General features: G+C 41.7%; 1 protein-coding gene across 2 annotated transcripts in view; it reads right to left on the bottom strand.

Moving 5' to 3' along the window:
* ASCC3 (activating signal cointegrator 1 complex subunit 3) overlaps positions 1-26,185 on the bottom strand; it is a 718,547-nt gene that overhangs the window by 485,057 nt on the left and 207,305 nt on the right. For both annotated transcript variants that reach the window (XM_083176983.1, XM_083176984.1), the window contains exons 9-10: positions 17,105-17,305; positions 15,876-16,016 (exon numbers count right to left, since the gene is read on the bottom strand). In XM_083176983.1, coding sequence (XP_083033109.1) covers positions 15,876-16,016; positions 17,105-17,305 — 342 coding nt within the window. The remainder of the gene's footprint in view (positions 1-15,875; positions 16,017-17,104; positions 17,306-26,185) is intronic.

Raw genomic sequence — 26,185 nt, 5'->3', positions numbered from 1 at the left:
TACCCACACCATCTTCGAACTTGTTCCTGAAGACTGGGGGGTACATCCCAAAACAGCATAGGGTAATAAAGGCAAACGTTTTATCACAAATTCAAGTTATTTCTTTATATATAATTTATAGGTACACACACACACAAATGTGTTCAACCAGTATACATCTATCCTCCATGCGATACAGGTTTTGTTATACACAATGCAATACAGGTTTTGCTATACACAATGTGTGCACTCCACGCAGAGCTGGTTTTAGACCAAATAGGTCCTTAGGCAAGGTACTGGTTTGGGGGCAGAATACATAGCACTTTATTTTCATTCCTGATTGCGAGCGCTTTGGCGTGTAAATATATACATAGCACACAAATCTGAACTAGGTCTTATGTTTTTTGGAAGTACACTTAAATTGCCAAGTGCCACAACCCCTGTTTAAGTCCATGTGCAGGAGAGTGCCCAGCGCTCCCCAAGCAGTAGGGTGGCACCCTGATCCCCCCAATCTGCACTGTTAAAAGCCGTGCTTTGCAGAGCAGCGGTGATCACTGGCTCTCCCAAACTGTGCCTCCCACCCATGGGACATTATGGTCCACGGTTGAGAAAGTTGGGAGGTATGGTATCATGAGTCATGACATTATCTGACTACATGTTTTTGGGGGGATTTTTTATTTTTTTACATTTTAACACAACAGTCATTCACGGTAGCATTTTTGTCTGACCTTAAAGCTCTGACAATATAGGAATGTCAAAAAAAAAGGTAAGACTAAAATTAAGGATTCAAAGACTTAAGAACTCTGCATCAGAGCTACAGTACTTTCTGTAAATCACATTTTTTTTTTACAATATGAAACCTTATAACAACAATAACATATTGAAAAAACTCTTCCCAAACAAAAAATTTGCATATGATTTAATGCATTAACTAAGCAGCCATTTACTTAATTTCTGTCCGGGGCTGTGATGCAACAGTAGGCCCTCCCATCTCCACTGCACAGCGTACTTACCTACATGACCCTCTCCATGAGGGAGAAAATGCTTTGTTCCTGGACTTCCCTGGTAATGTATGATTGCCATCACCTGTGGTGAGCTAGTTAATTGATAAGAAAGGTGTTTCACCACAGGTGCTGGCAATCATACATTACCAGGGAACTCCAGGAACAGAGCATTTTCTCCCTCATGGAGAGGGTCAGGTAGGCAAGTATGGTGCACAGTGAGGTGAGGATGAGTCAGTCTGAGGCTAAATAGCGTTGCGAGGTAAAATGGGCTCCCACTGTATCTGCCTAAGAAATGGAATGTTACAGTATTATCCTGGAAAAAAAAGTGTACAGTAGCATTTCATATGCGGATACAGCTGTGACATGTCATGCACTGGTTTGGTGGTATATAAGGTGTGCGCACACTTGTTCTAGCTGTATTAGCTTTCGGCAACTGGTGGAAATATTTCTAGAACAGTGCAGTTTGTGATCTATTTGTAAAATGTTCTGCTATCGTGACTGGACAAATGGCACCATTCCAAATAACAAGATTGGAAACTGGTGAGTACCAAGTGAGAAGTGAACGTCGACTACGAAGGTGTCCAAAGGCTGACAGAGGCGCTACAGTGGGACAGTTCACCATCAAGATGACGCTGGACTCTTCCAGAGGTGTGTCTAAAAAACTGTTTAGTGAACCCTGCTCAGTATGGTGCTCTGAAGTAAACAGATGTTCACTGCACCTATGCTATTAAAGGCTTCAATTTGCATAGCAGCATCAGAAAATATTCCATTAATTACCTTTCTCCAAATCAGTAGGGGACACTGAAGTTACTATGCTGGGGATAGAGTGGTGTATTGGAGGAGTTGGCACTTTAAGAAAATGCAAATAGGCATCTTTGATGTCCAAGGAAGCTAAAAATTCTCCTGGTTCCAGCCCCGCCACTACGGAGGGTAGTGACTGTATTTTGAACTTGTGGTAAGCTATGTACCTGTTCTAGGTTTTCAAATTTAATATGGGGTGTACCGTACCGTCTGGTTTCGGTACCATGAAAAGAGGAGAATAAAAGCCTTCTGTGTGGTGAGCCACATGGACTGGCAATATGACTCGGGCGGATAATAATCATTGAATCGCATGCAGAAGTAAAAGTCGGTTCTTTTCCACGTGGTTAAGGACCTTCGTGAAAAACTGTTGAGGATCCCCTCCTCAACAGTTTTTCACGAAGGTCCTTACCCACATGGAAAAGAACCACGTGGATAAGCAAAATCTAGTTTGTATCCCTGAGAGATGACTGAAAGAACCCAGTTGTCCTTGCAGGATTTCTTCCAGCTGTCCTGAAAATCCAAAAGCCGGGCTCTTACTCTGGGGTCCCCAAGGTAGGACGGAAGGCAGTCATGCTGCTGGTTTTTCTGGCTATTTGGTGTCAGGACGCCGGGTGCCAGCAGTGGAGGAGGTTGCGGCGCCACCAAAACCTCTGCCTCTACCTCGAGAAGGGACAAAGGTGCCCCTAGATTTCCCCCTGAAATTTGGGGCACCTCGAAAGGAATGAAAAGATGGACCTTGGTAGGGTCGTTTTTTGAGGTGGGGCTGAGGAGGAAAGGAAGGTATACTTTCCTCCTGTGGCTTGGGCGATGAGCTTGTCCAGCTCAAGCCCAAATAAAACCTCCCATGTTAAGAGGGTAAGGCTTCCACCACCATTTTTATGTCCACTTCGGCCTGCCAGGATTTAAGCCATAGGGAACGTCTGGCAGTAACTGATAAGGCCGAAACTCTAGCAACCAAGGCTGCTGAATCTCTTGTGGCCTCCCATATGTAAACAGCGGATTCACGCATATGATCCGCTAGTAAAGCCAATTCTTCTAGCAAACCTTGTTCAGCGAGACCCCTGGATATTTCCTCCGCCCATTTTTCCATGGCCCTGATGACCCAGGAAATTACAAAAATAGACTTACACCTGCTGTGGTGTAAATATGTTTAAGACCTGTCTCCAAATGCCAGGACTGGTAATGGCACCATGTCGTGCCGAGGACAGACAGAGCGAAAGAGAAGGAGTTGAACTATACTAGCTGTCACCCTGCATTGCCGTGGTTCCTGGACCCTCCGGCGGGTGACACGGCCGGGGATTCGTAACACTGGCCGCGGGCGGCTATGGCAGGTCCCCGGCGCTGATGCACCGGTGGCTGGGGTTAGCAGCGTGCACCGCCGGCAGTGCCGCTCGGACCCCCCGGAGGGCATCCCACGAAGCAGGCAGCCAGTAAGGTCCCCGGGCTGCCTGTGTCATTCATAAATATAAAATAAATAAATGAAACAGCAATAAGAGCCCTTTTAGAAGGAGCCCCTGCCCAGGGATCCGACTACTCCGGGCACTTAACTAAGACTGGGGTCTGAGAGGAGGATAGAGGGGGAGGAGCCATGCCACACTTCAATTTCTTAAAGTACCGAATCCTCCAATACACCACTCTATCCCCAGCGTAGTAACTTCAGTGTCACCAAGGATGAAGGAGAAATGGACATCCGTTGATTGGCGAAGGGATGCTTCTCTGATTAGTCACGTTTTCTGCTTCATCAAATTGATGGATGTTGGTGTGTCAGGTAAGAAACATCAAAGAGAAAACGCCCTACAACCATTGTTTGAAGAACACAAGTTGGTGTTGGCAGCATTATGGTCTGATGAATGTTTTGTGGCATTCTTCAGACCTACTCATCCATGAGAAAGAACGTATGGGTGTTTAAAATCGGTTTAGAGTGCCTGATTGTCATCCATGGGGGGGATGGGATTTTCCAGCAAGACAATGCGAAATGTCACATGGCTAGAAATGTCTGACACTGGTTTTACAAGCATGGCTAAGACTTACTTCCAGTGCCAAGTATATCAAGTACAATATATATATATATATATATATATATATATATATATATATATATATATACACATACACACACACAAATATATATATTCTCAGTATACTATCCTAGCAAGCTGCCCATATGCTTTGAAGATATCTTTCACTGTTCTTAAATGAATTGCAGTTGTTTTTCATTCTTGTGATTGGCAGTTCAATGCAGGTTGAAATAACAATTGCATTGTGCACGTAGTGTGCACAGTAAAAATCCACAGGAAAACCAGTAAGAAGGTCAGTGATCATAAGCTCATCCTGCAGAACTGAAATCTTACTTGCTGCTACAGCTATTCAACCCCAAACTCCCGCTCTATACGATTAACTGAAAAGCATACGGTCAAGTAAAAAACAAGAGCTTCCTATAACTGTCAGCGTTAAGACCACATGGAGATCTAATTAACGGTTTAAGCCAGATATTAATGAAGAAAAAGAATATGCTAATTATTTTGGCTGAAGGTAAAAAGTAATTGAAATTGCATCTAAAAGGCTTAGAACAGATTAAGAAGTTGATCAGCAGGAGGCGCCATGATAAACTCAAAAAACAAAACTTGCCAAGAGAAAACAACTCCCAATCTGAGCTCTATGCTGGAAGAAAACAATTCTACTCTTCAGCTTCTACAGTATCTTGCTTCACTAAAATATAAAAAGATCATCAGCTCAAACAAATAATATTTTCAGAAAAGCTTTGACTGTAATTTCATAGGGAAATTAGATGACTACTTTATGCATGATAGAAATTAAAGCAATCATTATGCAAAAAAGAAATATAGTCAGTAATGTGGGAGGGGGCGCTGCATATACTGTAGACTCCAAAAGTTTTATAACAGATTTCCTTTTATATGTGGGTAAGCAGAAGGTCAACTCAAAGTCATGCTTTATTGAAGTACAAGCACTGAAGGCCTGAATCGGATTAGCATTTGAAGTACTATAGCTGTCTTTGTGCAGAGAGAACATTGCAATGATAAAAAAAGAAGAAAAAGTTCCTTATAATAGAGAACCACTTTACAGATAATTTAGCAACTGTAGGTCTTCACAATTTTTCAACAATTGTTCTTTTAACAAAATAATTTATATATCGTTTAAATAAAGCATTCTAACTGCTGAACTCCCATTTCACAAATATTATAAGCAGTGGCGTTACATCCGATCAGATATAAATGACAGACATAATTATACCAGTTTCTTAAGGGCACATGTTCTCGCAACCGATACAAAGGAACAAATGAAAATTATTGGCGTCTTGTAAATAGCACGGTCATTGTACCCCATTATCAAAATCTCTGTTACATTATGTTTTCTGGGAATATTAATGTCCTAATGGGATAAGCACAGTTGTAGTCACTCAGGTGATAAACGTTAAATAATCATACCCCTTTGTATGGTGCAATTTTATGAAAACGAGTATATACAAGGATTTATTTTTGTAAGAGGGAAATGGTCTTATTTCATATTAGAGAAAGCTACACTTTATGCCTTGCTTGAATGCTGCTTAGCAATTTTATACCTGTAAGGGAATAAAACATGCACGGACCATTGCATTATTAGACGGGAGTCGGGAACCTTTCTCCCATAAAGTACAAAATAGATTCCATTTTCTAGAAGGCAATTTTGCATGCTGCCACTATGCCATAAAAATGTAAAAGCTCTTCACTCAATTGAGTATAATGAAATTTACCAAACAGCACAAAATGAAATAGTAAGGTTGTTCTGGTGGAATGTCTTCTGTCTGCTTATGTGCTTGATTTGTTTCAAAACTAGGGAAGCCATAAAAGTTGGCAGTAAACTACACGGTGTTCATTTTAATAAGCAGAGGATTGCAACAAAAACAATGTAATTGGCTATACCTATTTCCATGCGCAAAGACAGGCAACCATTTCTCTTACCAAATAGGAAATGTACTGCAAGCTTTACCATGATAAATGTGCTATATATGCCTTCATTTCTCTACAACCTGAAAATGTAGGTCTCAGCAATGGGTGTTATGAAACCGTGATTGTAGGGACCAAAGCAGAATTTTTAAATTAGTCCCATAGTGTCGCTACAAAGTGCAACCTTTGTCTAAGACATTACATGGCGTCCTGAGATTTCTGACACAACATGTGCAAAGGCAAGCCAATTCAACTGGCAGTCAGAAAGCAAAATAAAACAATAAAAGACAATGCGTGTTAGATAGTCCTTTGGTGTACTTGTGTAAAACAGTATTAATATTACACTGACTTGTTTTTTTCTGGTTCTAAACCATATGCAAAGAAAACAATACCATATATACTGAATATAAAAATGACAGCTAATAAATATAAAACAAAGCATTATTTTTGTGATCATGTAAATCAGAGTTTATTATTATTTCTAGTCTTGGTGCAAATAATAGAATGGTGCTTACAACCTGACACTGACCATTTTGGCATGAAACAAGCTGCGTCATCAACAAAACAGGATTTTTTGGTACTTGTTTCCATCGGGGTGGTCGTGTCGGAAAAATCGCGTCGGTCGCATCTTATGCGACCAAATCGCATGCGATGCGACCGACGCGATTTTTTTATTGAATCAAATGTGAATAGTGTCCCTAGGACCCGATTTTACATTTGATTCAATGTAAAATATTCCCTACACCCCCAATTTGACAGCCTCAACGCCACACCACAATTGACGCCAACCCGAAGCGTGGCGAGCACAGCGAGCCCGCGAGGGGCGGCGGTTCGCGTCCTCCGACCTTTTCATTCCCCTACTATCCACGTCGGCGTGGAGTTGAGAATATAAAGTGAGGCGAGCGCAGCGAGCCACCGAGCCCGAAGCGTGGCGAGCGCAGCAAGCCTCGCGAGGGGACGCGTATTACTTCACAGGTATACGCGTCCGCTCGCCACGCTTCGGGCTCGGTGGCTCGATACGCTCGCCACACTTTATATTCTTAACTCCACGCCGACGTGGATAGTAGGGGAATGAAAAGGTCGGAGGACGCGCACCGCCGCCGCTCGCCACGCTTCGGGTTCGCGTCAATCGTGGGGTGACGACGGGGCCATATACAATGTGAAATGGGTCATATTGGCCCATTTCACATTGTTTCCTATGTGAGATGGACTTAATCAAGTCCATCTCATCTTGTGCCATTATAATGGCACAAGACCGACGCGATGCTCCCGATTTCAATGTTAAAAAATATTTTAACATTGAAGCCTATGGCAAAATCGCAGGCATCGCGTCGGGGGCAATGTTAATGGCCGCGACCGACGCGATGCCCGCGATTTTGCCTTTGCCGGCAAAAATGGACCTGATTTCAAAGGAAATCGGGTCCATCGCGGGCATCGTGTACCTTAACTTTAAGGTACACGATGCCCGCACTAAGAAACAAGTACCGATTTTTTTTTTCTTTTCAATATTTTAGTGACATTTTGCTGTCTAAAGAGATCTCCATAATGTATGAGCATTTTCAAAGGAGTCCTTTAATTGCTCATGACAAATGTAGAAGAAATGACAGACACTTGTATGTTGCATTTGTTCGGCTGTTTTCCTGCTTTCCCTAATAAAGTTTTTGAAGGTTTTTTTTTTTTTTATATTTTAGTGGTATAGCAGCAGAGGTTATAATATGCATTTATTTGCCCAAGAAGAAAGCAGAATTTATTTAAAGAAATTTTCATATTAAAATAAATAAGCTTTGTATTATGTCACTAGTTTAGACAGCATTGAAGCACAAATGCATTCTTTTCAATTATACCTGTTACCTAGTCAAACTACCCTAAATTGCCTTGATATAAGTTACAGATGTGTCTTCATGCATCTAGCCGCAATGTAGTGGGAGCCGATAAGTCTAGTGCAACTCTGCTAGTGCAAGGTGTCTTTTTGGGCAGAAAAATGCATTTTACATCTGGAGCCACTCTCATAAGAGCGGCTCCCATCACGATGTCCGCCAAAATGGGGCGCGTGCATTTCGATAGGCTCACGCGCCCAATTCTAGGCAATAGACATACAAGCCTGTGAAACGCTCGCACGTCCATGTCCTGTTCCCGTCTGCAGGATTGTCATCCGCCAGAAACCTGTGGATGGCGGTCTGGAGGAAACGAGACTGGTCCCATTTTATTTTATTGATTGCTAATTAAATGTGCCTGGAATAATTCAGGGGAGAGACACTATACTCGGCTAAGACAGACTCCACATCCACAAACCATCTACTTAAGTCTCCTCCCCGCTTGGAGTTAGAGCAGACGGCAGCAGCGTGAGATCGGCCACCGGAAGTCACAAGCCTACACTGAACCTGGTGCTGGGCTAGACGAGCCGCTGCACCATCACCAGCCGTGGCCAACAGGACAGAGGACACCGGCATCACCTCTACACTACAGAAAATGGGGTAAGCAGCCAACTCAGTGGGGCGCTGCTGACGGCTGAGACGAACACCCATAATAGGATTTAAGCACTCAGAACTTTTGCCCCATTGTAGACTTTGCCTTTTTGAACTGAAAATTTAACTTAAGAGTGATGCTACATCCCCTATTTCCAGCCCATAATACCGCTGCGGTCTCTAAATGTTACTCTTACACCCTATAAGGGTCCCTGAGAGTGATACCTCACAGGTCTTCCTGTGAATTATTCCAGGCGCATTTACAGGGACCTCCTACCTCTATATCGGTTTGTTTCTACCCAGTTTGTTTAATCACTGTTTGTTTCCAATTGTAAAGCGCAACGGAATATGCTGCGCTATATAAGAAACTGTAAATAAATAAATTAAATAAATTTAGGTAGCAATCAATACAATAAAATTGATTTATTAATACACCAATTCTGGTTAATTGTCATTTTCATTCATTGCACACCATCCCGATAAAAACGCACCAGCACACTTAACTTTTTTTTTACATTTAAGGAGAGCATGGGGTATTAATGATCTATTTCTGTGCAAAAATGGGGATTGGACCCCCCTCTACACAGCAATCCCTCTTATTTACACTTATAAATAACAAATTGCCCACGGTTAATTTGAGCCACCTGCAGATCTTCTATCTAAACCCAACATGCATGTATGTTCATATCATATACTTCATATTTTGATCTGCCCTGCTCTCTATTTTATCTTGGTAAGAACATCTGCCCATTTTATAAATGAATGGAGAACCTCCGCCCCTCCATTAGGTCAGCTATCAAAAGTGGGACAACAGTACAAGCCACTTTATGGAAACATGTCATCCTCTGGCATCATTGAAATGTATGGTAATTAATTTCAAGGACCAAGAATGTTACTGCACAGAGAAGCCCTATGTATCCACAAATAGGGCACTATTTGGCCAAGGGGCTTAAATTACTCAATACACTAAGGAATTTTGGGGGAATAACTTTTATGGTAGTATAAGGTGTGAGATGAACAAAATTTGGTATTTTAATTATTTTTTTCAAAACACTTTCTGTATCTTACCACAATTAAATGAGCAGTGACGGTTGGTGGGTTTTAAAATACTGTTTTTTTGTTTTCTTTATGCACATTAGGTGTTTATGTGGGTTAGTGCTTTAGTATCCACATTGTTTATTGGATTAAACTAGTCTCTTTGGACATTCATGCCTATTATATGATTGGTAATGTATTATAATGCACCATCCCTATTCCCAAGATCTCGATAAGTAACTTATAAAGGCTAAGTTATACGTTTTTATTCTAATATTTGTTAGCACAAAACCGAAGGAGCCCATACACTTGTCCGAGAAATCGGCCTAAATCAGATGTGTTTAATGTCCCCCCTTGGATCTGATGTGCAGTCCCGTGTGCATTGGACCTGAGGCGAGGTCGGACCTGCTGCCTGTCTGACGACTGACTTGGCCCCCCTCCCTTCTGTGAGGAACAGGGTCGAATGTGATACATTGCATGTGAAAGGACCACATGAGATGGGTCACATGCGATTCTGCGGTTCAATGGGGTTGGATGGCCCATACACTGTTTCGATACATTGCAGTACAGAATGGATACATTGACACTACAATCTATATAGTACACTATTATTATATGTATCTATCTATATAGCATAATATATATATATATATATATATATATATATATATAATTATTATTTATTTTTTATTTTTTTGCAAATAACAAAATATGATTGAGTAATAATGAAGTGTTTTATCTATGTCATAGCAGACGACCAGCAGTTACTTAGCAACCAGGTGTGGTGATCTGTTCATTGACTTCTTGATCAGAAGATCTAGTTGTGAACATGTGACTGCAGTCAAAGCAGTAGTGGCAATAGTAATTATGATTGCTCATGAGTGACTGAGCATATGCAGGATTTTGAGACAAGAAATACAGTAGATACAACAATCATGTTTTCCATGCTATTGTTAATGTCGGCTATTTATTTACAGGTAGTGTGGCTTTGGACATTAACATGTGCTCATTATACACATACAGGGACCGTGTTTGAAATGGGAGCTGGAAATCTTACATTAATGCATAATATTGATATATATGATTATGTATGTTGTTTTTAGCACTAAATGTGGGTGTGCATATTTGTGTTATTTATTATAATTAAGGCACAGGGCTCAGTATGTGTCAATCTTGACAAAGGTCTGGGTGAAGACGAAAATGTTGATGGGTTAATTATGCACTCTTGTTTACTATTTCAAAAACTGGCTCTCTGAAGTCTGGTGAGTGCACCATGTCTTCTTTTGAACACATATATATATATATATATATATATATATATATATATATATATATATATTAGATGTTATAGATACATACATATATATGTGTGTGTGTGTGTGTGTGTGTGTATATATATATATATATCTATGCAAATAGAAGGGACAGACGAAGTCCGTGCCTTTAAATATAGAAGAGTCCTCCCAGTTGGGAATGTGCACTCGCCAATATATCACAAAGACGTGTTCAGATAAAATTCAAAGTGGTCTTTATTTTCATATGGAGATATCCGTATCTTTTGCCACAATATAGCCCCGACGTTTCAGTCCTACATCTGGACCTTTATCAAGGAGCCTGAAATATCATAACATACAGCATGTCACTAAAATGTGAATGCAACAATAGAAAAGATGAAAAAATGAAAAATAGAAAAATATGTACAAAACAGGTTTGTCACATGTAGATCCTAATGAATAAGAGTGACCCTTTATATACTGTTATTGGGTCAGAGCGGCAGTGTACTGCCAATCATAAGCACACTATAATATCATTATGTAACAGATCAAGCCAGTAAGACTACATCTTAGCTCCCTATGAGATCATTTCATTTTTTCATCTTTTCTATGTTTAATGTTTGTCAAGTTTATATATTGATGTATTTCTGTATTTATGCCTTTTATTTATTTTTCGCTTGTTCCATACACAAATGTCCTGCAAGACATCCTCAGAGGTATATCATCAGTATATAGATTTTATGTATTTTGTATGTACACTTTATAGATCTTCCTCTGATCTTTTTGTTCTCATAAACTATGATTACTACAAGTTTGTAGATTACTGATATTCTGAGGTTGTCGTAACAGCAGGTCCCCGGCGTTACCTGAAACGATAAGTCAGTCAATTTTTTCTAAGTCAAAGATTTTCCATGATGCGCATGCGCTGTTATACTAATTGGACCGGCTGTGCTTTCATCCCACTGACAGTTGGACCGGACTTCCGGCCACACAACACGCACAACGATGCGGGTCACCGCTACGTGCCGTTCGATCATCCAGCCAGCATGTTGGAAGCTTGCGTTCCACACACCGGACATCCGGTGACGCACTTCCGGTAACGGAGTTCCGTCCATATGACGATACCCGCGCAATGGCGGGAAAGTAATGCACATGTGACTTCCGGTTTTCAGGTATATAAGTCCGGGCCTGGGCAGTTCTCAGACATGGTTGGCGTTCCTGAACCATGCTGATCTGCTATTGCTATACCCATATATGCACTTTGAATACTTCTGCCTATGTAAGTACATGGCTTTCTAATTTTTGTTGCTTGTATTTGTTTTTGTGCTCTAGTATTAGAACACTATTGTTGCATTCACATTTTAGTGACATGCTGTATGTTATGATATTTTAGGCTCCTTGATAAAGGTCCAGATGTAGGACCGAAACGTCGGGGCTATATTGTGGCAAAAGATACGGATATCTCCATATGAAAATAAAGACCACTTTGAATTTTATCTGAACACGTCTTTGTGATATATTGGCGAGTGCACATTCCCAACTGGGAGGACTCTTCTATATATATATATATATATATATATATATATATATATATATATATATATATATCACCATCTAAAAACACAAATGGAGGGGGCGCCTGATAATGTAATATCATTTTATTAGAGTGACAAGCAATTAAAACTTTATGTAATAATGGTGCCCGTACCGAAGTCCTCCTCCGGTGTGAGCTGGCTACCACAAGATACAAATATCCACCACTGGCAGAGCTGCAGACAATTGTGCACGGATGTCACTCACGGAACCTCAAGGCTGCAGAGCAGACAAAGATTATCCTGGACTCCAAACGACAGAGCGTCTAGCAGCACACGGTCAGGCATCTCCGTCCACAGCAGTGCAGGATGCGTCACACAGGCCACGCCCCTATGTGTTTCCTCATAGGACTTTGTCAGTGGGGCGGCCTGTGTGACGCTCACTCAATTGAACCCTCCTGGTTGTAGAATTTGCATACCAGGTGTATAGCAAAACAGCGGGGCACATAGACCTTTCACAATACATAATTGGCTTTTTATTATTGCAATAGAACATGTTTAAACTGATTGAAACTATCATAAAATGGATAAAATAAAATAAGAATGAGTTCTAGAACGATACGCGACTATAGAACAAAAAGACTGCATGTTTCCTTCTATTAATGCAGCTCTTATTCGTCTGCATTTTACAAGTGTACCACTGCTTTCAACATTAATGATATTTCAAGCGGGGTTTCCACCCATTCCTCGAGGTTAGCAATTATTGAATGAGTTATATTTAACTCCTACCTGCCATCTTACATGATTAGATGATTTTATACAATTACCGGGTGCTACTTGATTTACTTTCTAACCCGAACTGTTGAAACTAGGAATTATCATAGAATGGGCAAAGAAGAGTAGAACAATATGTTAGAACAATATGTGGCTGAAAGACAGCCAGACCACATTTTCACTTTATCTATGCGGCTCTTATATATCTGTATTTACATGCCCACGGCTGCTCTTAACATCAAGCAGGATTCTTAGGAAGAGCTTTCAACTCATTCCTCGATGTTTACGTGGTTAGATAAATTTGTATATCTGCTGAATAATTCATAATTTACCTCCTAACCCGTATAGTTGGAACCAAGGATACACTTTACTAAAAACAGCAAATTAAACTTTTGCAAAGAGATCCCGTTATCAACATAATATTATCAACTCTCTCTATAAAAAAAAAAAAAACAAGTGATAAAAATATATTGTTACATGAAATACCATATGTGCATCTTTTTAGTACACAGGATCTCTGACTGACAATGACACAAAATAAAAGTACACTATATTAAAATGGTTCACAGAAGCATCACAAGTTGGCCATTAGATAAAGGGGGTTATTTCGTAATTTTCATTCAATCCTCTTGGCATGACTGTATCAAGAGCAATAATCCAGTAGGTTTCCCGGTACTTATGTATTATCTGGGCTCCCGTTTTTCTTATGAGACCGCGTCCGCTCGCCACGCTTCGGGCACTATATAAAATCAACTCCATGCGTAGTTGGATAGTAGGGGTATGAAAAAATGGGGTGCATTTAACATGGGAGCCCAGATAATACATAAGTACCGGTTTCCCTCCTGGATAATTTATTTTCCCTGTCTCCTCCCCTTTTATCAACAGGGATATGTTCTAATGCTTTAAGTCTCAACAAACTTGAATCTCCATTATGACATTGGGCAAAATGCCGTGGAATACTGTGATTCATAATTTTATTCTTTATGTTGCTCCAGTATTCGGATTTTTAAAGATCTTTTTGTTTTTGCGACATACTGGAGTGTTAAACATTCATCCGGTACTCTTTACTTAGAAGGGCGCCCACGATTTTGATCGTGGGCATCGTTAGTAAAAAATCTCGGGCATCGAATGCACTAAAAAATCGGGTGCGATCAACCGACGAGATGCCCGAGATTTCCCATAGGGACCAATGTTAAATGTCTCAATTGACCCAATTTTCCTGTTCAATGCCTCAATTGACCCGATTTTTCCATAGGAAACAATGTTAAATGGGCCACAGAGGCCAAATAGGCACCCTGAAGTGTATAATGGCCACCCGAATTGTTAACGCCACCCCACGATCAACGTCAACCCGATGCGTGGCGAGCGCAGCGAGCCCGCGAGGGGCGGCGGTACGCGTCCTACGACCTTTTCATACCCCCACTATCCACGTCGGCGTGGAGTTGAGAATAGAAAGTGTGGCGAGCGCAGCGAGCCACCGAGCCCGAAGCGTGGCGAGCGCAGCGAGCCCTGCGAGGGTACGCGGACAGCTGTGAAGCCCGCGAGGGGACGCGGATACCTGTGAAGGTATCCGCGTCCCCTCGCGGGGCTCGCTGCGCTCGCCACACTTTCTATTCTCAACTCCACGCCGACGTGGATAGTGGGGGTATGAAAAGGTCGTAGGACGCGTACCGCCGCCGCTCGCCACGCTTCGGGTTGACGTTGATCGTGGGGTGACGTTAACAATTCGGGTGGCCATTATTCACTTCAGGGTGCCTATTTGGCCTCTGTGGCCCATTTAACATTGTTTCCTATGGAAAAATTGGGTCAATTGAGGCATTGAACAGGAAAATCGGGTCAATTGAGACATTTAACATTGTTCCCTATGGGAAATCTCTGGCATCTCGTCTGTCGCATCGCACCTGATTTTTTAATGCATTCAATGCCCGAGATGGCCGCCCTTCTAAGTAAAGAGTACCATTCATCCAATTCTTCAAATAATTATTCACCATTTTAGGAGTTGTTATCCTAAAAAATGGTATTTAACAAAGAAGTTTACTAACAATCTGAATATTTATCTGCAATTTTAACATATAAAGTAATAATGACAATGCATGTTTGATTGTAAAATAACTTACTTGCTTATTTGGACTACGCTAACCAGTAAACACGGGTGATGTTGATTTCAGTTATTTAAACGTTCTAAAGGTTGTAGCTGTGTGTTTATTACTAACAATGCATTATGGGCCTGATTCGGACCTGCTCACTAGGCTGCGCGCACCTTTGCAGCCTAGTGAACAGGTCAACATTGCCTGAACGAATGCCTGAATTCCCACCATTTGCAAGTGAGGGGATGTGTGCGGTAGAATGGAGGAGAAATCATTTGATGCACGCTGACCATCGAATGATTTCTGCAGCCTTTCGGTCTAAAAAGTAAGTCAATACTTACTTTTCAGTTGGCCACTGTTCTCTGAATTCAGGGAGGGCGCTGACGTCATGTGACATCAGTCACCAACCCTGAGCAGGCATAATCAATATGCCTGTGTTCCCAGGGGAACACCCAGCATTTTTGTGGGGATGCCCATAAAACAGTGGGCCTTCCCTTGCTGCCAGCCCCATTCCATCCCTCCTGGAGTGAAACTCATTGAAGCCGTTTGCTCCCGGGGTTTGCTCATGCGCAAATCTTGAACATCGGGGAAGGGGTCGGACAGGTCTGAATCGGCACTTATAATATGCTTAAATATACTGGAAAGCTCCAGACAAATGGCTTAGTGCCCCTAACTACAGGAATAAAGACTGTTCTGGTATAAGTCAACCTAAACTGTATATGTCATTGCAATAATTAATTGCATAAGAAACAGTAGTCTTATTTGTAAAAGTAAACAAATATTATGTAAATAATTAACATGATATTAAGCTTCAACACATCGGAGTGGTATAGAAAATACTCCATGTTCAAAAAACACTTCATACCATTCCTTACACATAAAATGCAATACAGATTCAGTAAGCAATATAAAACAGATCCAAGATGAAGAAATAGAAGCATAAAACAAATGCTGGACATTTTAACCTTAGCTGAACTTACCTGGGTTCGTAAAATTTCACCTTTTGACAACTGCATATCACCAGTCAGCTCTTTCACTGTGATACCCAGTGGCTCTAGACGCTTGCTGAAGTAATTTGTCATCTCAGCTGCCAGGGCCTTCATAGGAGCTACATATACAATCTGCACAAAACGGACACCAAGTTGATAAATGAGCAAAACTCACAATGTCATTTGTCCCAAAGCAACCAGTACAAATCACAATTTATTGTGAAATATGATTCAAGGCACTTACAGTGAAAAATCTTAATAGTGATATATGAAAAGTCGTTATCTTTGCTGGATAAGTGTACAGCTGTTTAGAGGACAATGGATTTTGTTTATATAGCCTCATCACTTTGAAAATTGGTTCTGCATCAAAGCTAAATGCATTTTCATAGCTTTTCACATGGGTAATAAGATTTTCAGGACACAAACAAGGATTGCTGTAATAGTAATGAACTAAATCAAGCAGCGTTCTTTATGTGGATTAGAAATGAATAATACCCTTGAAAAACTTTTTCCTTTATTTACTAGTATGAGTGTAAAACAAAATTTTACACTGGAAATCACCCTTCAATTAAGTTTTAAAAGTTAAGCCTGCATCAGGCAACTCTATAAAATAATGCTCCCATACATTGTGTAAAACATTACGCAGTACCAACACAGCCAGCGGTGGCTGCAGCTGAACGTATAGTGCAGTGGGGAAACCATATAGCACATACAGATGTAGCCGTGTTCATCTACCCTGCGCCAATCGCTACATGCAACTCCTGTGGCAACTGGAGCAATCCCGATGCCACAAATTCCGGTGCGTGCATCTAACTCGGGTGCGACAAATGGGAGCAAGCTGTGACAAACGCGGATAGACGTGCGTACCCACATCTGTATAAGCATTTATGTTATCTAGGATGTAATATATGTGCTGGCTAGTTCCCCCAAAGGTGCACTGAGTGTATATGTGGCCATGCGGCACGCGGGAATCAGCATAGAGCCTTCACCCACATTCCCATTGGCTAGTTTCACAGGAGTCTGGGGGCGGGCGTAGAAGCATGTAAAACTTTGTGTTGCATAGCTCTAATTACATTTTGGCCAGTCAATCCCCCAGAGAAATCAGCCATCACTTATATTACATACATGATACCATGAATGTTTTTATGTGCTAAGTGGATTCAGCAGCGCTGCAGCTGGACACAGCCCATGAAAATCTAGAAAGACAGAATAATGCATACCTTAAATGCATCCTTTTTAATAACACCTTGTTCAATATTCTGGCGAATTTCATGCAAGACTGTGAGCATGGCAATGTTGGTTTTGCCAGCCCCAGTTGGGGCACAGATGAGCATGTTCTCATTGGTGTTGTAAGCGGTCTCAAAAACGATGGACTGGATACGGTTCAGACGCTTCATCCCCTTGAAGACAAGTTGTCCAATCTAAAATACAGAAAATGTATGTTTTCGTAAAGAACAAAATGAAAAAGAATCATGCAAGTTCTAAGTTCTTCACAACTGTGAATATGAGGAATAAAGCAGAAAGTATGAAGCTAATCCATGTTGTAAATCCAATTAGGAGTTTAATGTGACATTAAGCTTCATCAGAAAAAAAAAGTTATGGTAATTCTATTTAAATATAATCATATGCTAATCTGGTTATACAGTATGTGTGTTGGCAATTCCACAGTAATAAATGAGAGACATTAAAAAAGAGAAACTTTGTAAGCTATGAAAGTGGTGTCTGGATTTTTCATCCTGTGCACTATATCAACACTATTAATATGTAATGGTGGAACAAACATTATTGAACATGTTACAGAAGTTTGGGTCACATACAATATAAGAGGCTATGTATAATCTCAGATTCCAAGAAAAAATACTGGTAGGTTTATTGCACACTCTCCCAAAACTCCCGACACTCCCAGAAAAGAGGGTACTCCTCCCACATTCTATCCACTTCCAAGGGAATTGAGCAGGATGGGGTGAATAAAATCTGGAATTGCAGTCTGTGCAGGGGGGTCTAGGCTTAGCAATGCAAATGTATGCTAATCGCATAGTTTTGGCCTCACACTCTATGGATATATGTTCGATTCATGGGATATTTTCATATGGAAGTATAGCTAATTACGTGGATAGTCCAGCCTCACCCCTGTCACTGGTCTTCTCCAGGAGAAACTAGACAGGAACTTTTTTAATGTAGGCAAGCATGGATAACTGCATTCTGATGAAAAAAACTTCCATAATGGGAACAATTATGATCTGGATACCTTACCCTATGGGCCATGGTTTGTGGCAGCTGAAATAGCCTAATATATGTGTCTCTTTAACCATAATGATGTACATTACGTATTATTTAAAGCATGAATAGCACATAAAACAACAGGAGCTTATTATTTAATTTTATATTGGTTCATTTTGCTCGGCCTTAGGCTAGAATTGAGAAATAACACTGCCCAACAAGCTCAAGCCAAAGTCTTTCTGTGCAATTTATTTTCTAACACTATCTCATTTGCAGTTTTTTTCCCTTCAGGGACTAAAAGAATGTGGAAGACTCATACGGAACTGAGGTTCCCAATTTCCAGAACTCAGATCTTCCCTATAGAGGGCAGATTTGAAGTCATTAGTCTTTAGTGGTAGAGATATTGCATTACTGTGGAGTACTTAGAATTGCCTAGACAAAAAAATATAATAACATTTTATGAATACAAATATTGTGTCAGTAGTATTTTTAATTTTATTTATAGTAATTTTATATTATATAAACAATTTTTACAAAAGCTCTTATTTCATTATAATCTGATATTAAGTTGAAGGAGGTAAAATGTCAAACAAGGAAAAAAGTTAGACAATCAGTTATATCCCAGTTAAACACAAACAGGGATTAAGAGCCAAAATTGAGGTCGACAATGGCAAAGCGCCTCTAAAAATTTCCTTAACAAATTTGCCAAAAGCACTGCATCCCTGAAAGAAAAATGTACTTTTTAAGTACAGCTTTTTTATGGATCTCATCATAGGTGTATTTAAAAGTTTGTATTAATAAATTCTAGGCTTCCAACTTCTGCTTCCATGTAGTATCAGACCACAGCAACATATGAACACGATGCATTAGATTTTCATTATATCTTCATGTGACCATCTCTCGCTCTGCTTACATTTACTGTATCTCTTTAAATAAAAAAAAACAGTTTTGAAAGTACCTTTAAAAAAAGGAGAATGCCAAAGATAGCATATTTAAAAAAGAGCATTTTCTTGAAGCCATTTAAGGACCTATCTACAAGTTTGTCTTTTTATTTATATTCCTAAACTATTTTCTAAACCAGAAAACACTTCACTACACTGCTGGTTTGACCTTTGCACACCTGCCCTAAAATTACTTCCTGGATGAGGAAATTTAAATATTCTGTGGATTCAGAATCATTAGCAATTTAATTTAGTTAAATGTTTTAAGTTATTGCAAATTTTGAAAGTTTTATAGCAGGTGCCCAAAATATTATTTTGACAAAACTTAGTTCAAATTTTTTACAAGTAACATAATAAATTGTACCTCGGGAAATGTGCATCCCTTCCATAGTCCTTTTCTACAAAATACAACAACATTGTTGGCATTCTTTTTAGTTAAAAACATACTACTGTATTTCATTTGTCAAGTCCCATCCCTAATAAAAGTATGCTGACATGGTGTTATCAGAGTATAAACCAAGTGCATGAGATAAGAAACTCCCAAATGCATAAAAGCATTTAGTGTGAAGCAGTAAGAGACTGTATCACAAAAAGCATTGTAAATGTTATCCTATCCATGATGCTCTGCTCTACATAAAGCACTGCATAAAGAGTTCCATCAGATCCTCTAAGCCTGGGGTAGCCAACCCAAGTCCTCGAGAGCTACCAACAGTGCATGTTTTGCAGGTCTCCTCACAGAATCACATGAGAGCTAATTAGCTCCATCTGTGTATCTTTTAAAATGTGTCAGTGATTAATGAGTGCAGCAGCTAGGTTGTCTGGAAAATGTGAACTGTTGGTAGCTCTCGAGGGCTAGGGTTGGCTACCACGGCTCTAAGCAATCAAGTGCAAAAGTAAAAGGAAAGACAAATCATAATTCAGATAAACTCTTTGGGGGTACTTTAATTGTTTTTGCACCAAATCTCCTGTCTACAGTGATGGTATATGATGGTAGATTGGGGGCCGAATTCCATTTTTTTTTTCGATCTGATCACACCGGGTCTATTCATGTAAAAAAAATGGCTAAACCCAACTAAGGTGCTGGTAGTGATGCACAAAATGCTGTTTGGAGACCAAACTGGTGACTGCGCACATTTTTTTGGAAAACACAGGGGGACTGCAGGAAGAAATGTCTGCACTAGGGGCTGTTTGCTCCCAAACAGTATAACAATTGAATTGCTTTGGCGAGTGCATCTAGTAACAAAACAATTGATGCTAGCACACTACTGATCTATAAAATCTGAATCTGTATCTAATTAGAGAGTTTTATGGTTTTGTACCACTCACAAGACCAGATTAATTAAAAATAATAATAAAGTTGGACTTAAGAATAAGAATAATAATTTATTGTCACTACAACATTAAAAAACGTAAAGTGAAATTCACAAGGAAGAAAAGAAGAGAAGGAAATACTCATATTCAACATTCATATATCACAATTCAAACACAAAATAACAGATGGGAAAAAACTGTTCCGCAACCGGCTAGTACGGCAACTCAAGCACCTGTAACGTTTCCCAGAGGGCAACAGGGTGAAAAGAGAATAGCAGGGATGACTAGGGTCTAAAATGATTTTTTTAGCTTTCGCTTTCCCCCTTCTTAAAAAAATGTCTGCCATCCTAGGCAAAGGTTGGGCAATGACCTTTTCAGCAGCCCTAACTATCCTATCGAGGGGATCTACGATCAGAGCACTTTGAATTTCCATACCATACCGCAATGGCATAAAGTCAACAGACTCTCGATTACGCAGCAGTAAAAGTTCATAAGCATAGGCCTAGATAGGCCATCTGCCCGTAATCTTCGCAGAAAAAAAAGGCGTTGCTGAGCCTTTCCAACTGCCATTGCTGTATGTGTGGACCAGGACAGATCTTCCGAGAAAGTAATGCCCAAAATGTTTGTATTTGTAACCCTCTCCACCATTTAAAATCAACGGATTAATAGTCGACCTTCTTGATCTTCTAAAGTCAATAACCACCTCCTTGCTCTTTTTACCATTTAGGAGAAGGTTATTAACCTCACCCCATTCAATTAATTTCTGCACCTCTAACCTATAGCGGTCTTCCTTTCCCCCACTAATCAAACCCACCACTGTAGTATCGTCATCAAATTTGACAATGAGGTTGGAGTCTGAATTTGAGAAACAAACTGAGGTGTACAAAGAGTACAAAAAAGGACTCCGAACACACCCTTGAGGGACACCTATGTTTAGGACAAGTTCTGATTAAGAAGTGGAACCCACCCTAACTGACTGAGGACGGTTTGTCAGAAAGTCCAACAGCCAGTCACATATGTGAGGATTGTAACCTATCTCCCGAAGCTTCGCGATCAATACCGCAGGCACGACGGTATTAAAAGCGGAGCTATAGTCCACAAATAATAATCTAACATAGGATTTATTACCCAGTTTGTTTATCACTGTTGTTTCCAATTGTAAAAGTGCAACAGAATATACTGCGCTAAATACAATAAATAAGAATTTCCAATGGAACCACTGCAGCCAATAACATACAATTTACCTTAGAAAAGGTGAACAATGAATATACCTCTGGCAGTGAAAGATTCCATAGCAAACAGGAGCAAACATGACCTTGTACTAAAATGATTGCAATGTCAATTGTTAAATACCAAAAGCTATCATCATTCAGGAGGGTATTCAATCCCAGGTCACGACTGTCGATCTGTCCCATCTGTCGATCTGTGGATTGTTGAGACTTGTCCGGGATCTCGACAATTCGCGGACGTAATCGAGAAAATGGGCCCGACAGCTTTCAAAGTCAGGCCCATTCTGTCGATCTGCCTCTTCAATGCTGTTGGAAAAGACAGCATTGAATAGGCACCCGCTGCTATTCCCCTGTCGGAAATAGCGGCGGGGATTGAATACCCGCTCAAAGTTATTTGTTTTTTCTCAATGTTTCTAACAATGCTAAGATTGTTCAGAACATTAAAACAAAGCACGTTAAACCATAGCTCAGTAAGAGAGTGCGTGGGTGAGCATTCAATATCATTTTATTTGGATGAACATGGAAAAAAATGATATCTATCAACTATAAAAAACATATATTGTCTAACAAAATCCAGACTGTGAAATATATCACCAAATGCATCTAACATACTGTGAACAATTCTTGCAAAGACAGGGCTGGACTGTCCCAGAGGAGAATTTGGAATATGCCCAGTAGACCCTTCTGCCTGAAATCCCTGCTCCCTAACATAGGTGGCAGTGCCCAACATTCCCTGCATCTCCAGCACAACGGTTTGTAAATCATACAACAAAAAAGAGTAATACACTAATCTCTCCTCTTTCCTACCACTGCTTGCTAAAATCTGACTTGTTCCTAGATTAGCCCTTAGGATGGAGTGAATATCTGTGAGCGAAATAGAGACAATTTTATTTATTTAAGTTATAGTTTTCGGATTGTGTTTTTTTGTTTGTTTTGTTAGATTTGTGGATTTAAATGGGTATGATATGCAGCCAGGGAGAAGCAATGGGTGAAAGGGAATTAATCAGTAACGCTTCAGGGGTAGAATTGTTTGAAGGCTGTTTCAGTGGGTAAAGGATGGAGTCTTTGTGTAGTAGTGGGTAAAATGTATTACATAAAGCACTAATAGATGAGTGGCTGGAGGTGTATTTGGGGAGGGGTACATGTGGTATGAGAGGTATGGTGTCAGGGAGGTTGGTGAGGTGTGGTGTCTGTAAGGCCATAACTAGGGGTGGGCCAGCAGTGCAGATGCCACACAGCTCAGAGAGGTGACTTGTCTAAACAATAAGAAATTGGGGAGCTTCTGATATTTCGGCACATACTGTATAGTAGTATGATGTCTGATAAAGAAAAGTTCCCAAATACACATTAGACTTATTCATATTATGATTAAACAATGTCTTACATGTAACATCTGACCATTTACACAATTTTAAAACCCACAGAACTGGTAAATAAGCCCTAAAGATGGCAAAATCGTTTTTTGTACCTAGAGGGATTTTTTTAATTTTGGTGCGGTTGTACTTGTATTGAACATGGATGAAATCATGTGGTAAGGGAACCATTGTTTAACCCCTTCACGACATATGACGTATATATACGTCATATGTCGGTTGCGGGGGAATCAAGCCAGCTCACGGAGTGAGCTGGCTTGAAAGAGAGCAGGTAATGGCTGTATATTACAGCCAGGTCCCTGCTCTCACGGCCACGAGCGGCGAGTTCGCCGATCGTGGCCGTTTAACCCTTTAAGCACCGCGGGCAAAGCGCCCGCAGTGCTTAAATAGCTGATCGGAGGGGGGGCGCCCCCCTCCTGCGCCGATCGGGGCCCCCCGCAGCGAGATCGGAGGGTGCCGATCGGTTGCCATGGTAGCCAGGGGTCTAATGTAGACCCCTGTGCTGGCCGTGTATGCATACCTATTACATCCTGCCTCAGGCAGGATGTAATAGGAAGTGCATAAAATCACTACGTTCAGCCATAGAGCTCTATGGCTGAACCTAGTACAGGCGATCGCGCCCCCCTAGTGGTCAAGTACACTAGGGGGCCTTGTAGTAAAAGTAAAAAAAAAAAAAAAAATAAAGTTTAAAAATAAAAAAAAAATAAAAAAATATTAAAAGTTCAAATCACCCCCCCCCTTTCCCCATTTCCCAAATAAAAATAAATAAAAAATAAAAAAAATAAACATATTTGGTATCGCCGCGTTCCTAAAAGTCCGATCTATTAAAATATAACATTAGTTATCCCGCACGGTTAAAGGCGTAAACGGAAAATAATCCCCAACGCCAAAACTACATTTTTTGGTCGCATCGCGTACCCAAAAAAAAATAACTAAAAGAGATCAGAAAGTTGCCCATATCCCATAATGGTATTAATTAAAAAGTACACTTCAGCCCGCAAAAAATGAGCCCTCACCCAGGTCCGTAGGTGGAAAAATAAAAAAGTTATAAGCCGCAGAACATGGCGACGCAACGCAAATTAGAAAAACCGTAAAAGTTGCGATTTTTTTTTTTGTGGTAAAACATAACGAAAACTATATAAGTTTGGTATCACCAGAATCGTAACGACCCATAGAATAAAGATAACCCATCATTTTAAACGAACTATGAACTCCAAAAAAACCGTAACCAGCGCAAAATTGTGCAATGGCGGGTTTTTTTTTTTTTACCCCACATTGAATTATTTCCTGATTCCCCAGAATATTATACGGTATAGTAAATGGTACCATTACAAAGTACAACTTGTCCCGCAAAAAAAAAGCCCTCATGTGTCTATATAGCCGGAAAATTAAAAAAGTTACGCTTATTTGAATGCAAGGAGGAAAAAAAAAAAAAAAATTACCTTAAAAGGCAATGTCGTGAAGGGGTTAACTCAAGAACCCGGCAGGGTGGAATATCCACCGCCATGGTTAAGATTTATAACTATTTTATAAAAGGTATCATTTTTATGCCTCATTTTATACTTTCCTAAAATAAGCGTGAATCAAGGGTTTTGTTTAACAGATTAATATATATTACCATTTTAGGTTTTTTTTAGACTCTTGAAATCACACACATCATTAAGAGCATGTTCTGATGGAAAATCTTACCTCAAGGGGGGGGTGTGGCCAAGCGGCCATCTGGAGAGGCTGCTTTTCCCTGTGCTCCTGACCCAGCCCTTGAAAGAAGACCTTTTATGGGCTTCCCCTGCTCCATCTCTTTACCCCCTCTGCTTCCCTGTGCCTCCTGGATACCCCGGTGGTGTTGGGCTGTGGCTGCGGAGTCGGGGAGCCTTTTTTAAGGCTCTCGCTGATTGCGGCCTACACTCCCTCCTGAGACCGCAACTGCGAGTTTCGGCCTTACCTGAAAATGGAGCTCCGCGATGTGGCCTTGCCGCCACCTATCACACTGGGCTGCTGGCGGCTGGACTTGGGCTCCCCAGACTTGCTCTCCCCGGCCCTGGCTTCCTCCTGACCCGTGCTTTGAGGTTGCGCCGGCAGCGCCGCGGGCTCTGAAGAGGCGTGGCCTGCTCACGGCGACTGAGGACCGGCGTCCGCTGAGTGATCGCAGCTCCCGCTGGGTGCCTGGAATCGGCTGGAGTCTGGAGTCTCTCCTCCCGGGGACTGTCATCTCTACTGTAATCGGGCCCGGTGCGGCTCGGAGGTACAGGGGGGTCTGGTGGGGGCACGGGGACCCCGTGGTGCTATTTACATTGCGGGCTGCCAATTTATTCCATATAGAAAACTCCCAAGGTGTTGGGACCCTTTAAGGATACTCCTGACATTCAGGCCAGGGGTTGATCACTTTTGTTAGGGTCCTTGCTCAACTTGGGAGTGCTATTGGAGCTGAGCTCCCCTTTAAACAAAAAATAAAAAAGGGGTTAAATAGAGATACCCCACTAGCATCAGACACTTTGAGTGGAGGTATCCCTCTCTCCGCGACCCCTCCCTCTCTCTCTGCGACCCCTTCTCTCTCTCTGCGACCCCCTCTCTCTCTCTCCGCGACCCCCCCTCTCTCTCTGCGACCCCCCCTCTCTCTCTGCGACCCCCCCTCTCTCTCTGCGACCCCCCCTCTCTCTCCGCGACCCCCCCTCTCTCTCTCTCTCCGCGACCCCCCTCTCTCTCTCTGCGACCCCCCCTCTCTCTCTCTGCGCCCCCCTCTCTCTCTGCGCCCCCTCTCTCCGCGCCCCCCCCCCCCTCTCTCTCCGCGACCCCCCCTCCCTCTCTCTCCGCGACCCCCCCCTCCCTCTCTCTCCGCGCCCCCCCCTCCCTCTCTGCGACCCCCCCTCCCTCTCTCTCCGCGACCCCCCCCTCTCTCTCTCCGCGACCCCCCCCCCTCTCTCCGCACCCCCCCTCTCTCCGCACCCCCCCTCTCTCTCTCTCCGCGACCCCCCCTCTCTCTCTCTCCGCGACCCCCCCTCTCTCTCTCCGCGACCCCCCCTCTCTCTCTCTCCGCGACCCCCCCTCTCTCTCTCCGCAACCCTCCCCCTCTCTCTCCGCGACCCCCCCCTCTCTCTCTCCGCGACCCCCCCTCTCTCTCTCCGCGACCCCCCCTCTCTCCGCGACCCCCCCCCTCTCTCTCTCCGCGACTCCCCCTCTCTCTCCGCGACCCCCCCCTCTCTCTCTCCGCGACCCCCCCTCTCTCTCTC

Source organism: Crinia signifera, chromosome 3 (assembly GCF_055691185.1).
Source record: "Crinia signifera chromosome 3, ASM5569118v1, whole genome shotgun sequence".
Lineage (NCBI taxonomy): Eukaryota > Metazoa > Chordata > Amphibia > Anura > Myobatrachidae > Crinia > Crinia signifera.
The sequence above is the reverse complement of the archived record's forward strand: the minus strand, read 5'-3'. Positions and strand labels throughout refer to the sequence as shown.